The 16,060-nt window shown below is 40.8% G+C and overlaps 1 protein-coding gene across 1 annotated transcript in view; it reads left to right on the top strand.

Annotated features, from left to right (window-relative positions):
* The window catches only part of LOC148395013 (cilia- and flagella-associated protein 337-like), a 29,135-nt gene extending 19,062 nt beyond the window's left edge, over positions 1–10,073 (top strand). The window contains exon 18 of the mRNA XM_088381364.1: positions 8,758–10,073. Within this exon, the coding sequence (XP_088237490.1) occupies positions 8,758–8,878 (121 nt within the window). The 3' untranslated portion in view covers positions 8,879–10,073. The remainder of the gene's footprint in view (positions 1–8,757) is intronic.
* The last annotated feature ends 5,987 nt before the right edge of the window (positions 10,074–16,060 follow it).

Genomic DNA, 16,060 nt, shown 5'->3' with positions numbered 1-16,060 from the left:
TTTCCTCCATTAAAATTATCATGCAAAGGCTCTAGAAATTAGTAGTTCTATAGTTTTAATAATGCTCTTTATTAATTATTTTTTTCATCAGTTAAAATTACCGTTTCAATTACTCGAGACAACAAACTGTACCAAGCTCATCAGAAATTGACTTTGGGTGTTTGCGTTGTGACGCATTGACCAGAAACATCATAAGAGGGATGAAGCTGAAGAAAAAAAAAAAAATCAAGTGCGCGCCAGTAAATGATGTGAACTAGGATGTGTTGCTATAATTCCGGAAGGTAAAATTTTGACATTAGTTGGGCACTCAACATAAATGATGGCATCTTAAAGTCAAGTGAAAAGATGTACTCAACTTGCGTCAGCAGTAGCAGTCTGGAGACAGGATAAATCTTGGTACAGGTCACTGTTACTGTACCATTTATCAACTAGAGGTGTGATATTAGATCTTAATGAGATGTAAAATCAAAACTATATGATAGACTTGCTGGGATACTAAAGTACTGGAGAAAATATATTTAATCCTCGATGCTATAAACCCCACCCTCTCCTAAACGATCGGGGCTTGACCATATAACAATTCAGTCATTCAAAGCAATAATTTAATACTTGTATTGTAATATGGAGCAAGGTTTCAACTTAGTGGGTAATGATTACTGGTGTGAACATTTTGTTTTATGAATGATCAGATACCAATTAACTAATTACAAGACAGGAATGTTTTTTTTTAAACCCATAAAATTACTATATTTTTGTTTACTACAGTGGCTTTCAATACAGTGTAGAATTCTTCTCAATTATATACCAGTAAATATGTTTATTTTAGATGTTTTTCCTCATGCTGCACGCTAGCGCAGTTTTGTGCCATCATAGAATAGTATCGTTTTTAAGCAAGGCAGCACTTTACATTGGGGAGTAGTGCAATTTGTGGTCATTTTATAGCTCGCTTCAAACCCTTTGTTGTTGGTTTCGGATTGATTTGTATGATTTTTGTTGTTGTTGATTGGTTGTGAGAAATCATGAGGTAAATCTTGAATGATCAAATATCATTGCTTGCTATTTAAATGTAACCTATACTCTTTCTTAAAAGTGCTCAGTGGCCTAGTAGTAGAGTGTCCGCCCTGAGACTGGAAGGTTGTGGGTTCAAACCCCGGCCGGGTCATACCAAAGACTATAAAAATGGGACCCATTGCCTCCCTGCTTGGCACTCAGCATTAAGGGTTGGAATTGGGGGGTTAGATCACCAAATGATTCCCGAGCGCGGCACCGCTGCTGCTCACTGCTCCCCTCTCCCCCAGGGGATGGATCAAAATCACATGGGGATGGGTTAAATGCAGAGGACAAATTTCACCACACCCAGATGTGTGTGTGATGATGATCATTGGGACTTTAACTTGGGACTTTAACCTTAAAATGAATTTTGTTTTGTTTGGAGTGTGGTGCTCAGTGAGCTATTCATCATGGGAATGATTGTGAGCACAACAAAGGTTAATTTAGTACAAATATATAATATGCTTTGTAGTGGAGTTGACGGTTTTATTACTTTGGATGTTGTGGAGTCAGTGGTGTGTCTGAAAGTAGCAGTTAATGAATAGATGTACCAGGCACAGTATATTGGCCTGTGTGTGCAGTTGATTTAATGACATTGTTAAGTTGTTGCATTGCTTTAAAATTGGCCTGTTGCATATATTTGTCTCTAGTGCAACTTTAGCTCTTCTTATTGATGCCTTGAAATACAATTTTTCGAAATATTACACAAATGCACACACCAGGAAAATGAAGATTAAATATTTAAATTGCAGTCCCTGCTTCTACATTCCATCTTTACGATCAGAATTTAATTTCCTGTCACTTTAAAGGAAACAGTGTAAATGCGATTTTTTTTTTTTTTTTTTTTACTGAAATGTTTCAGTCACTGTCCTAGTGTTGGTGTGTGTGGGCATGTGTGCAAAGATGGGTCTTAAGAAAAGTTCATCACATAAATCAATCAGCTAAAGCAAAAGAAAGAAATCCTAGGCTACACACTTCATCACTGTGTGTGTGTGTGTGTGTGCCCGTGCGTGCGTGTGTGTGTCCAATGCACGACTGATATTTATGTGTCTGAGTGGTCAGTGTAATCCGAACAAGTGCTCTTGTCACCATGAGAGATGAAACTGTGGGTCTCTGTCTCTCCAGAAGCCACTTTTTTGTGTTGCCTGTAAGATCACTTCTAAAACTAGAAAGTGGGAAAGTTGCAAAATTGGATGAACGACACATCAGTATATCATACAAAATTTCAATGTACCTCACAAGGTAATGCTTTCTCTACTACCTTTTACTGAATTTACTGTTTACTGTTTACTGTTTTCGACCACTAGTTACATTTGACTGTGAACATACTACAGTGTGAATAGACAAAATTATTTTTGTGTTTATCTTATTTGAATTGTCTTCTGTCCTTTCCTTAGTAGTTTATCAATGAGGCTGAGCAATGATCATGTAAATCAGTGAGCTTTTAGGAAGAAGCTAATCTTCCTCATCTGGCTCCTTATGTAGACAAAGAAGAAGTGGACCATGAATGAAGGCGAATTGAAATGAACTCTGTTCTTAACGCGCAGTACAATACAAACTTTTTGGCTAGGTTGTTGTACTATCGATCATCTTAATCTTGAATATGTTGTTTTGTTAAAGTCTTACGCCTCAGCGGGATACAAATATATTTTGTACTGGTGTTGATTTGATTTGCTTGGAGGCTACAGGAAGTGTGCTCACAGAGTAAATGACATTCAACGATATAACAGACATAAATCTCTATGCACACCCTATTTCCTGTGTGCACTGTAATAATGGGTGTATATATTCTATAAATTATTGTAATTCTAGGTGTTAGATGTAGTGTTTGCAAAAAAATTCGGTTTACTCATTGATGATTTTATTTCATAATAGAGGTGGTAGTTATTAGGTGGTAACAAGGGTTTGCACGTTCTATAAATTAAGGGGCTTAGCGTTGTAATATTGCCTCATCTGGTAAAAGGACACATACATCTCTATTCTTATAGTCAATTTTAAAGATAGCTTCATTTATATGTATGAGTTTTGTAGCAGGTGATTTAGTTGGAGTCTTGATGCACGTTGCAGCTCAGACGACCAGGCTGCATCATAATTAACATACATCAAATTGTCATGTAATTTACTCTTCATCCTGATGTTGATGCATGGTTAATTTTAGCATTCCCAAGATGTAATATTGTGCAAATAAATGAATACACCACTGTAACAAGAGCATGGTTATCCAGCATAGAGCCGGTACACTATTACATATTAAATTCCTTCATTTAAAAAAAAAAAAAGAAAATGCTATTCAGCATCACATGAGCTGAGGGTTTGTTGACATGATAGTTCTTTCACGCAAAGACAAGAATTTGAACAGCAAAATGCTGCAATAGGTGTGCTAGAAGATCAATGAGGAAGGATGACCTAAACTGAAGCATGGTATAGCAAGAATTTAGTTACATAATTTTTGGCACTCGTAACTGGCATACAACCCTGCTTCCTCCGGTCCATTGAGCATCTCAGTAAAGCTCTCGCATCCTCTGCCAATCTGCACATTCATTACCAAGATGGCACATGACAGAGAATGTTGCTTCAGGGGATATTTGAGTCAAACTGGTGTGCCAACTGAAAAATATACAGACACATCAGAGATGTTTTCACACATCCTTCAAATCACAAAGTAATCATTAATATGCAAAAAAGGAAGTTTAGTGAAAGCCGGTAGTTTGGCACTGGGTTAATGTATATTTACATATGCATTGCTTTGGTGAGTTTTAATTATTTCTTTTTTTCCTTCTTCAATGTTCCAAAGCTGATTGCACAATATACAATAGAGGAAATTATTTGGGCTCGGCAATGTATTAAAAAAACACATTCTTCTTTTCATTGCACAGACCTGCAACCACCAAGGTTACTTAATTCTATTTTTTATGGCCAAGTGTGTGTGGGCATGTGTGTCTGTCTTCCTTTATTTACCGTTTAGCATCGTGAATTAGAGCAGAACTGTGTGAATGATGGCAACACAACACTGAGATGAAAACCATCCATCAGAAAGGAAAGTGAATACCCATGTTTGGTTGGATGAATATAAGCTGAGACAGAGTCAGGTAAAGAGGAAGGAGATGCCAATAAGAAAATGAGCAATTGCGAGATTAGATGAGTGGAGTCGGGATGCTGTGAAGATAAATGAAGAGGTGAATTCGAGTATACACAAACTGTGGAAAGATGGAGACTTACGTCAGAAAATTGACGGAAAAGAGGCACTGGGATTACTAAAGGACAGACTAGACAGAGATGATGGTATGCGGCTGTGCGTAATACCTCACCTTATACTCCCTCAAGACTCTGAAGACTATAATTTTACAACTTCACAATATCCTTCAATGCTTGCTCTAGATAAGCAGACAGGACAGCCGACTGACATCAGAAACTCTGAAGCCATAGAAAGTCACACATTATCAACATGGTTTGACCTTTCTAGTCCTAAAAGCCGACAGTCTACAACAAGACTGGACCTTTACGTTGACTCAAAGCTTGACTCAAGACACAACACACTATGGATGTGGTAAAAATCACCCAGAAACATTCTTATACTTTTTCCATTTGTATTTGTTTGGCTCCTTGCTGCTACAATAAGTTCATATGGGTCAAGGTATTTTTTTTATATATATATAGATAAAAACCACACTGACTAGACAAAAGCACTTTGATTTTGAAATCACATGCTTGCACATAAGCTAATGCTCCACACCCTGTGTATTTCGACTACCTCGAAATACTGTTGTATCTTTGAAGCAAATTTTGCATTCCAATGCAAGCCTAAATGATTCCTGAAGCCAATGGATTCAAGACAACTTGATTGATCTCGCTTCAGATTGATCTCACAAACATGCTATTGAGTAAGATTAAAATCTGCTCAGAGTTTAAAGGTAAGATGTCGCGTTCACGTACGCAGGCTCCAATATCCTCATTCAGGTCATACTTAAACATTCAAGATTAAAGCTCCCATCTCTTAGAGGGCACGGCATTAAAATTCATGTATTGTTATTATCATTCCAATACCGTAGCGAGCAAGTGCACAGTTCCCCTTAAGGCCACGGAGTTCTCTTTAAAGCAAATGAATAGCTGGCTACTTTAGCATGTATTGTAAAGCCCTGTATTAAAAAAAAGCCCGTTATGAAAGGATGTCTGTGCGCCGATTTAGTGTCTCCTATAGTCCACAATGTCTTTTCTGTATACTAAAAGGACCTTCAACTGAACCACTTTAGAAGGGAAATATGTGATATGTATGCCTAAGAGACACACGCGCACACACGCACGCACGCACGCACACACACTCACTCACACGCGCATGCACGCCCACACTTAAAATGCTCCAGTTAGGTGGCTTTACTCCTTTTTATTTGCAGTTGATGCACACACGCATTCACTTTGTGTTTTCACTTGGAACGCATTGTGACAGTTTGCCCCCCTGGTCTCATCACCATGGTTGATATCTTCAATAATCTCCCCTTTCAATTCAAGTGCTTACTAAAAAGCCCTCTGTGTGTGAGTGTGTTTGTGTGTGTGCACGTGTGTGTGTGAATAGGGATGAGAAGGGAAAGACAGAGACAAATTACGAATACAGCATTCACAGATTTTTAGCTTGAATTTAAATTATTTATGTTTTTGAAATATTGAAGGCCTCCACCTGCCGGCAAGCATATCCATCTTTTTTTCCAACCTCCCCTAACCTCCTCTTCAAGGTTTTCTAAATTTCCCACTAGCCTTCAAATCTTTTTGGCTCTCACCTTTATCTCATCGCCGTCATCTGTGCCCCCAACCTGAAATGCTTGTCTATCATCAACACCTTTCGGCATAATTAATATCCCGCCAAACTTGCGTGTTTCGTTCTTTTTTTGAAACTATCGAGTCACTGCCCTCCTTCCTTTTTGCCTCTCCTCCTGTCCATGCATCCGTTACACTCTCCCCTGCTTCACCTCCCATTTTTTTCTCTGGGCCTCCATAACTCACTGTCTGTTCTTCCATGAAATTAAAAGCACTCTAAGCTGCTGTTTAATCAGAGTCAGTTTGAGAAAGTGCTGTGGTGACAGAAATTGTCCATCTCAAGTGTGTCTATGTAGTGTACAGTATGTATGGAAGTGTGTGCTGAAGAGTAGTTGGGGTGTGCTGCTGAGCGAAAGCTGGAGAATGCGCACTATCTGGGCTACTTCTTAAGGGAGCCTTCATTTGCATTTCTTTGATTTGCGACATGTATGTTTGTTAAAGTGCAGCAAGTATTTACTGATTTTCTGGCATGTACGTATAGTTGTGTTTTGCCCTTCAACATGCGCATTATTGATCGCAGATCAACACATAGACCTGAATATTTGTCAATTGACCATTGGCACCGCCCTCTGAATGTGCCTGGATTACAGACAATATTTTTGAAGGTTGCTAGAGACATCGGTGAAATAGAAGGCAATGGCGTGCGATGAACCTATTAAAAGTAAAAACGAGACAGCTAGCTCTCACAGAAAAAGTACGGAAAGTACGGAAAATCATACATACTAGTTTGTGGACTTGTAGTGATGTGCTGGATTTGTGAAGCTGTGTAGTCTAGGTTAGATTGTTGTCTCGCCCGGTCCATACTTGATACATACCAGCAATATCTTCCCATCTAGCTGTTGGCACAAAAGCAAATAAGCTTATACACTGATAAAATTGCCCATTTTAAAGAATAATAGCAAGGTATTATCTTACATCTGGCCACTATGTAAGTCTACTCTGTGTGCAATGCCTGTGAGGTTTTCTATTTATTTCTTTTTTGTTTGTGTTCATAAATATCTTCCATTGTGCGATATGTACTTTAGCATCTTTGCAAAGTTTTGTTTATAATAAAGCCACGTGTTTTCTTCATAGCAGTGAAGCAAACGGCACAGTTCTACAGTGTCAACACAAAAATAACAGACAGATACTGCACACACTGTCAGATAAGAGACTTATCTAATATTGTACGACATTGCCATTGCTGACACGTGGCAGAATTAAGAGCTCACACACACATTGAAGCGGTATAGCCGTGTTGACATGATATCACAAAATATCATGCTTCTCATGGCCATATACCGTAAGTCGTTTTTCAAAATGCCAACACATGACCACTCCCACTGTGTCACTTTAGATTTGTTGACGCGTAAATATGACAAATTACGTGTCAGTTGTGATATATGCTGGATGTCACATTTTCCGAATGGTCTGGCCATGGAGAACACCCCCCCCCCACACACACACACGCACACACACACATGCACACACACACACACACACACACACACACACACACACACACACACACACACACACACACACACACACACACACACACACACACACGCACGCACATTCTTCAACCCATCTGTCTGTGAAGGGGATCATGTTGAAAGCGTTGGAAAGGCAACTGTTATTGTGACGCACGTCATCACTATGATACGCGATCCTGCACAGGGGTCACCCGAAAACTCTAGATGGCAGTAGAGTAGAGCAGAGCACAACACACATCACTGACAGCCTTAATTGTGTGTGTGTGCCTTAGTGTGTGTTCTGTTGCCTTGTCTCCCACGCATTCTTCAACAAACATTAGAAAGATTATGGTTGACTTCAAATCATATTTGTGCCGCTTTTTGCCTCCATAGTGCTAGGCAGAATAATAGAATTATACACTTTCACCTCTTCTCTTTTATTAAATACCATGTTTGACCTGGAATCCAGCACGTTTCATGTTACATTTGCAAACTTTCCTTCAATTACATGAAGTAAAACAAGAAGTGCCAAGTTTTAACAAAGCAATTAGTTCTAGCCAAATTTGTGATTTTAGAGTTTACTGTATTTACTTCATTTGTATGATTTTCTTCTGGTTCTGTCACTGCCCTGACCCACCTTTTTTCTCTTCATGACTTTTTGCTGCACCGCATGTGTTTTGGGCTTTCTTCCGAGCCCATTTGAAGATTAATCTTCAAACCAATTAAAATATATTTTAATACAATTGACAGATCCTCTTCTGTGGAACTACACTACTGTGCTCGGAACAATGTTTGACAATGGAAATGTAAAAGATTACCACTCCGTTTCATATCCCACAAAAGAAGTGTGCAAAGCAGAATGGTACCGATCAATTTAACTTTTATAATGGAAATCTTGTTTGAGAAAAGGAACAGGTCTTCCCATTTTTTTCTAATCAACTGATGTTTTTTTGCAGCTTTTTAAACTCTTCGGCAGTGACATATAAAATTGGGCAAGGTAATTTACTCATTTTTGATCTTTAACATTTTTTTATTGACTTCTTCATGAAATTACATCAAGGAGCATTTCTCAAAATCTCTGGTCGTACTGAAAGGGAGAGTCCCCCATCTGTGATGCCTTCTTAAGGTTTCTTATTTTTCCCTCGATATTTTTTCCCTTGCCCTCCTGGGGTTAAGATCAGGGTTTGTTGTCAATATTGTCAGCATTGAGCATGTGAAGCCCTTTGACACTTTTAGTGATTGATAAATTTGACTTGATATATAGTTGAAGCACTACTGCACACAAATTATGGCAGGGTTGCTACTTTTTGGACCGGAATTTGACAACTTTGTTGAGGACTGAGGAGGTTGCAAATGATAAAAGTTTTTCTCTGGTTTTTCCTTTTTATATCCTCAAGTCAGTCCCCATTTATATATATTTGTGTGTGTATTTGTGTAATTGCAGGTTTGGACACATGCATGTTGGAGCCAGCCAACAGTTGCATCTCATCCAACTAACGCAGCTGCCTTGCCACACAGCCAGACTGTTAACAGCCTCTGTTAAGTTTGTTGCATCCCGCCATTAAGAATATTTGAGTTTGGGTCCTGAAATCATTTCTCTTCTCTGTTCTCCATTCTGTTCCTGCCTGCTTGCCTCTCGCTCTTCCCTTGCCCAGCTACTTCAGATCCTGACACGCCTGGACCCTGCACCCCAATTTTTCTCAACCCTGTCTGACAATGAGCATTTCTCCTCAACCACAGCCATACCCACCACATAATACCTTTTCCTGCTCATATCCCGGTTTTACATGTATTTGCACCTGGGCCCACCTCACAATTAGCACCCTGAATAGTGTGCAGGAAAACATGCTGAAATGTATTATGTGCTTTCTGATGCCATTGGAAAAGTTTCTTTTGGCTTTTATTTCACTCCTCCCTGTGTCCTTCTGTCTATTTTCTTTTAGCAGGTGGTCGTCTGTCATCAGTGCAATCATTGTCTAGCACAAGCTAGTCATCAGCAATCATAGCAGCCTTGACGTATGTACATCGTCACGCCATGTGTCTGTGCGGGTCACGTAGGCCGCCAGCTCATACTACTTCACTATGAAGAACGGCTGATGTGTCTTTGCTGCTGCTCCTTCCTTCCCTCTTTCACTTCTTGCACTCATCTCCTGCCCGCTTCACCCACGCTCAGACCCTTCATTTTTCACTTGGCCTTTTTCATTCAGCTCATTGATCCCCCTTCACCCATAACCAGACCAGAGCTCTTATTACATGTCTGTCTCTTTGTCTCAGTGATGAAGAAGGGATTGTCTTCCCCTCAGATCATGCACCTTCATACCATCAGTCACATTTAATTGCCCTTTCTTTTTCGGGCTACTTATCACGTATTTAATCACGTTGCATTTTTCTTAGTTCTTTCCTTGCAGTCTACTCAGTGTCTCTGTCAGTCCCCAATGTTGAAGAAAACAAGTGTTTTGTGTTTTAGTGCTCTCATCGATAATAAAATTTAACGAAATGCATGGACATGCAAGTCGGAGCGCTCTTCTCAGGCCACCTTTTTATGTATAACTCCATGATTCAATATTATTATCATAACTACTGTATCACAACACATAATAATATGAACTTTTTAAAATATTTTTTTGTGAAATTTAGAGACTGCGATGTAATTTTAGACAAATATTACCTTTAGCCAAAGGCATCTTTATGGCAGATTTTGTTGTTGTTGTGTATCCTGAAAGTTGATAATAATTCTCATAAAATCTCCCCTCTTTGTGACCTCAAGTCTGAAGTGTTCTTGCCTGTGGCTAATAATGAGATATCATTGATTCTCTTTTTAACTTCTCATCTGCAGTAGCCACCATCATTTTAGATAGCTATATCCAGCAAGAACATCACAACTTTTGGTTTCTTTTTCCCTCCAGTATTTCTCCGAAATGGAATATCATTATTTTCAAAAGAAAGGTGCTGCTGTTTGATGAGGCGCAACACTGCAGGAGGTAATTTAGAAACATCTATTAGCATTATTTTATAAGTTAACAACAAATCACTTAGTTGACTGCAGGCATTCAGTTGAAGGCAATGATAAATGTTTCTTTGTAAAAACAGATAAGCCTGAATGTTAAAACAGCTAAAGAAATTGATATAACCCAGGAGTGTCAAACTTTTTTTTTTTTGCAAAACAAAGTTCGATCAGATTGACCCAACTTCCAGGGTTAGTCCAATTTTCAACCCAGCAGTTCTAAGGGAGAATGAAAAGCATGACATTGTTAACAATTCCTACCAGATGTGTAGTCTGAGTCTTTTATACTGATGTATTCCTGCACATGCTTTCATTTTCTCCATACAGTCCAAAAACATGCAGGTCAGATGAGGTGAAGGATTACCAGTGTGTCCACTTCAACATGCTTACCTGCTCTTAATCCTGTGATTGACTGCAGCATAGCGGATACAAGCGCTTTCATCCAGCGCGGCGCTTTATTGTTTTCCTTTAGTGAGCCAAGGCACATTTTTTTTAATCATAGAAAAATCTTACAATACTATATTCCACTAAACAAAAACATGATAAAAGGTAAATAAAATTAAATTGAAAATAATAACAACTTGGTTGTATGATTAGCAACAGGCTAGGTACAAGTTAATGGCACTTTCTGCCATTTATGGAAACTCATTTGTGCTGACTTTCATGATACATTGCTGGCAAAGTACTCGTCATGCATGTAGCATAAAGCAGCCAAATGAGGTTAAACCCAGCAGATGACATTCATTACCAACCCATCGTCATTGCCTCCTAATGACACAAATAGCCTTGACATTTCACAGCGGATTGCATGTCCTTTTATGGCAACTGCTCGGCTTTTATAGCCTTGTTGAGCATTCTGTTGCACACTTGTACCTCTGCTTTTGTGTCTATCACTATTTTGTTTGCTGCCAGGTTCATAACTGCCCCTTTTCCTTACCATGTATTCTTCATTTTAGTATTGCCCTTCCTCTTCTTTCCCTACACCTCTTCTCTCACATATTGGTATGCCTGTGCATGCGCGTCATCCATTACAGGCCAGTCTGAGAGTGAGAGGGAGCAAAAACGAGTGGTGGAGAGTCACTGCTTGGCAATCGAAACAGAATGCAGCAGAGGGGTCACAACCCTAAACGACCATCCACCTACAGCTACGCGCAATAAGTCACACGTGCACACATCCATTGTGGCAAGGGCAAGAGTTCTTACTCCAGCATGTAGAGCAATAGAAAGCTAGTAATAGGTAGACTGACAAAAGGTGGGAAAGAGCAGGGTCTAGTCATGAAGTGAAAGTACTTGAGGATAATGCTTTACGTTGACAATAGTAACAGCATGAGCCTTGACATCATTTTTTGTCATGATTTGGATGCTGGCAAAACAACTGAACTTTATTTATAGAACACTTCAACAATAACAGCAGCTGTAATAATGCTAGTGCATGAAACACAAAAAGACAATAAATACAATAATATTAATGCAATAATTTAAAGAAAAATATTATTTTCTACTTAAAATAAACATGAGTTCCATTGCATTAGCATACAAAAGCAGCGTAGTTTAATTCCCGCTTGTTATATATGTTTTGTTACTGTTACCGTGTAAAGTCTTAATATATGGAAGCAATGAATGAGAGAAAATTTAAAGTGTTCAATTAGTAATTCTGGGATGCTGAAGCGTTCTTGTGCCTCGATCTTGATCATTTAATCAGGTTATTGCATGTTCTGATTGCAATATTAGCATAAAAAGGACATCATAAGAAGATGAAGCTCCATACAGTACATTTCGCAGTTTATTTTACTCTAACATTAGTCTATTATCTTATTTAACAAAACTAATACTATACCCAAGTAAAACTCAAGGAAAAATTACCTACAATTTCTGAGTGAAAAAACAGTAAATTTCACTCCAAATTTCAGTATATAATTTTCCCAGAATATGTATCTCTCTTCCAAATGTTATTTTTTTTACGCTGTGTGCACAATGGGAACAATAGACTCGTTTCGTTTTAGAGTAAACTGTAGCCTACAAAATTTACTTAGCCTACAAGATTTACTGTCTAGTAAAAATAAAACCCATCATGCTACCCTGTTTAAGAGCTTTTTAATATTCCTTACGCAGATACTTAAAACGACGAAGAGTCAATTAGCACAAAGATTTATTTTCATAAAACTAGAATTTGTAATCTCGTCAAATGCGCAGCTATAGTGGGAAGGAGCGCTCGGATCACATTAGTGTTGGCTCGTGAGTGAACGATTCCTTCAAAAGAATGAATTTCTTTCAGTGAACGAGAGTGAACGAATCACTTCCTAACGTGATTCGTTCTATTTTCAGTTCATTAGACCTCAACCAGTAGATGTCGGTAATGCGCATTGAAGCTGGTGCCACCTCGCCGTAAAACCGAACGAAGAAGAAAATGACGTAACTTCCCGTTCGCGAACGAGTTAATGGGTGAACTGCCTTCCCGTGCATAAACGGATCAGTCAGTGAACGTGTTGCGTCTCCTGGCGTGACCTATGTAAGCCAGAATGTAGATTTGCGATTTGCCAAGAAAAGAAAGAACCACTCACTTAAACACCACTTCTTTTATGCACGTTTTCTCCAAGCTAACGGCTAACTTTATTCCATGAAGGGGTGCGCCGTTATGCAACAACGGGGCGATTATGCTTCTCTTTGGGTAATCTTGATTTTATAACACTTATGGTAGTTTTTAAATAACGTGTATGCATATATACGCCTAAATATTGTTATTCAATATATCTACTGCAATTTCACATTGGATTGCTGGCTTGAAATCTACTTTTAATATTATTTTTAAATAAACATTTGTTAAAACTTGTCTGGTGTTTTATATTCAACTTGGGGGCAGGGCCACCTTATGTATTGACACACTTGCATTTCTTTGCATATATGTACGCATACAACCTGAGGTTCCAATTCTAAAAGCTCGTTTAGGCATATGGTCACACCTTGGGATCGAACCTATTTCTTACCGAGTAAGTGCCCGTGTCACTAATCAGTCGGCTCATTTGACCTGCTGGTCCTTAGCGGTCTGCACTGTTTTGTACTAGTGATGTGCATTCCGTTTCTCAAGTGAACTGAATCTTTTAAATCGGTTCACTCAAAAGATTTGTTCAAAAGAATCGTTCACCAAATCGTTCGCTACACTTTCTTATTTATTTTATTTATTATTTTTACCTCGTGTAGTGTACCTATTGAAGTGTCCATGAAGTGTACTTAATCACAGGCTACTTCATTAGGGAAAAAGCTTAAGTGAAAGTGAAAAGTGCCACACCCGCCCTCACCCCCACCTCCTGATTGGCTGTTTGATCTGCGACAGTCATATGAACTGAAAATAGAACGAATCACTTTCAAAGTCAAAGTCAAAGTCAAAGTCAGCTTTATTGTCAATTTCTCCACATGCCAAAGACACACAAAGAAACCGAAATTTCGTTCCCCCCTATCCCACGGTGACAAGACATGGCTCACAACAGACAAACAGTAAACAAGTATAACAAAAGCGTGCTGAATAAATAATGAATAAATAACACAACAATAAATAAATAAATAATTAATTAAGAGGAGCGTAAAAACGCGTACAGCAGACATTCCCGAAAATAGCGCAACAGTGCCGCACGCTACGCAGAAGGGGGTAGCGAGTTCAGGGCCCTAACAGCCTGGAGAAAGAAGCTGTTGGCGAGTCTGGTGGTGCGGGAGCGCAGGCTCCTGTACCTCTTCCCAGAGGGCAGAAGGTCAAACAAGGAGTGAGCCGGGTGACTCACATCTCTGGCAATCGAGGTTGCCTTGCGGGCGAGATGGGAGGTGTAAATGTCCTTCAGGGAGGGAAGCGAAGCACCAATAATCTTACCAGCCGTATTCACTATGCGCTGCAGGGCCTTCAAGTTCTGTTCAGTGCAGTTACCACCCCAGACAGCGATGCAACTGGTGAGGACGCTCTCAATGGTGCCACGGTAGAATGTAGACAGGACTGCCTGAGGAGCACATGCACGCCTGAGCTTCCGCAGGAAATACAGGCGGCGCTGAGCTTTCTTTGCCAGTGACGAGGTGTTCGCGGACCAGGAGAGGTCCTCACTGATGTGCACCCCCAGGAACTTGGTGCAGCTCACCCTCTCCACCACAGCACCGTCGATGATCAGCGGCAGGTGTGTTGTGTGACCCTTCCGGAAGTCCACAATGATTTCCTTGGTCTTACTGACGTTCAGCAGGAGGTTGTTGTCCCTGCACCACGTGGTCAGAAGGTCAACTTCCGACCTGTACCGAGTCTCGTCGCCCTTCGTGATGAGACCCACCAGAGTCGTGTCGTCAGCAAACTTCACTATGCGGTTGTCGCTGTAGGTCGCATTGCAGTCATGCGTCAGCAGGGTGAAGAGCAATGGACTGAGCACGCAGCCCTGGGGGGCCCCCGTGCTCAGCGTGATGCTGGCGGAGATTTTGTCGCCAACACGCACCACCTGAGGCCTCTGACAGAGGAAGTCCAGTATCCAGTTGCAGAGGGAGGTACTGAGGCCCAGCTCGTCGAGTTTGGAGATGAGTCGCTGCGGCACAATGGTGTTGAAGGCAGAGCTGAAGTCCACAAACAGCAACCTCACATATGAGTCCTTTCTCTCCAGGTGGGTGAGGGCCGAGTGGAGGGCAGAGCAGATGGCATCCTCAGAGGACCGCTTGGCACGGTACGCAAACTGGAAAGGGTCAATGGTGGGGGGGAGAACGGACTTGATGTGCTCCAAGACCAGCCGCTCAAAGCACTTCATGATGATGGGCGTCAGTGCCACAGGGCGGTAGTCATTGAAGCAGGACGGTGCAGGTTTCTTCGGCACAGGAACGATGGTGGCAGCCTTGAAACACGAGGGGACGATGGCCTGCTGCAGGGAAACGTTAAAGATGTCTGTGAAGACACCCGACAGCTCCCCAGCGCAGTCCTTCAGCGCTCGACCCGGGATGTTGTCAGGGCCCGCCGCCTTACGGGTGTCAATAGCGGCAAGCGCCCTCCTCACACCGTCGGCAGAGAGGCGCAGGGGCTGCTCGTGTGGGGGGGGAGTGGTCTTCAGCGGGCAAGTGCTGTTCTGGGCGTCGAAGCGAGCAAAGAAGCGGTTCAGATCGTTCAGCAGGCGGACGTCGCCCTCACAGCTCCTCGGCGCGGGCTTGTAGTCTGTGATGGTCTGAATGCCCCGCCAAAGGCTACGTGCGTCCTTGCTGTCCTTGAAATGGGTGGAGACCTTGCACGAGAACGCCTTCTTCGCTTCTTTGATGCCGCGGGACAGGTCGGTAGGATCACTTTCACGAATCACTTTCATGAGAGTGAACGAATCACTTCCTAAAGCTAAAGTTAAAAAACAAAACAAAAACAAAAAACGGATCAGTGTGTGTGTGTGTGGGGGGGGGGGGGGGGGGGGGGACGATTCGTTGAACGATTCGTTTGAACAAATCTCTTGAGTGAACTGATTTTAAAGAGCCAAATCACTTAAAAGAACTGGAATGCACTTGCTCTGGTAGTCATGGGAACACAAAACAACATTTCTACCTGGACGCGTGCTTCCGGCAAACGACATACGACAAGTTTATATGACAACTTGAATAAAACGTTTTAATATTGAAGGAGGACTACATCAGTTCTCATCACGTCAGGTGAATTTAATCCATGTAGTTACCATGACGTTTTTTTAATCGTCGTATGCACGAAGAAACTTTGTGTGCCATCATGTTACAATATGTTTTAGAGAGACTAAATATT

Source organism: Syngnathus floridae, chromosome 7, assembly GCF_059516105.1.
Source record: "Syngnathus floridae isolate MCC-2025c chromosome 7, RoL_Sflo_1.0, whole genome shotgun sequence".
Taxonomy (NCBI): Eukaryota; Metazoa; Chordata; class Actinopteri; order Syngnathiformes; family Syngnathidae; genus Syngnathus; species Syngnathus floridae.
The sequence above is the reverse complement of the archived record's forward strand: the minus strand, read 5'-3'. Positions and strand labels throughout refer to the sequence as shown.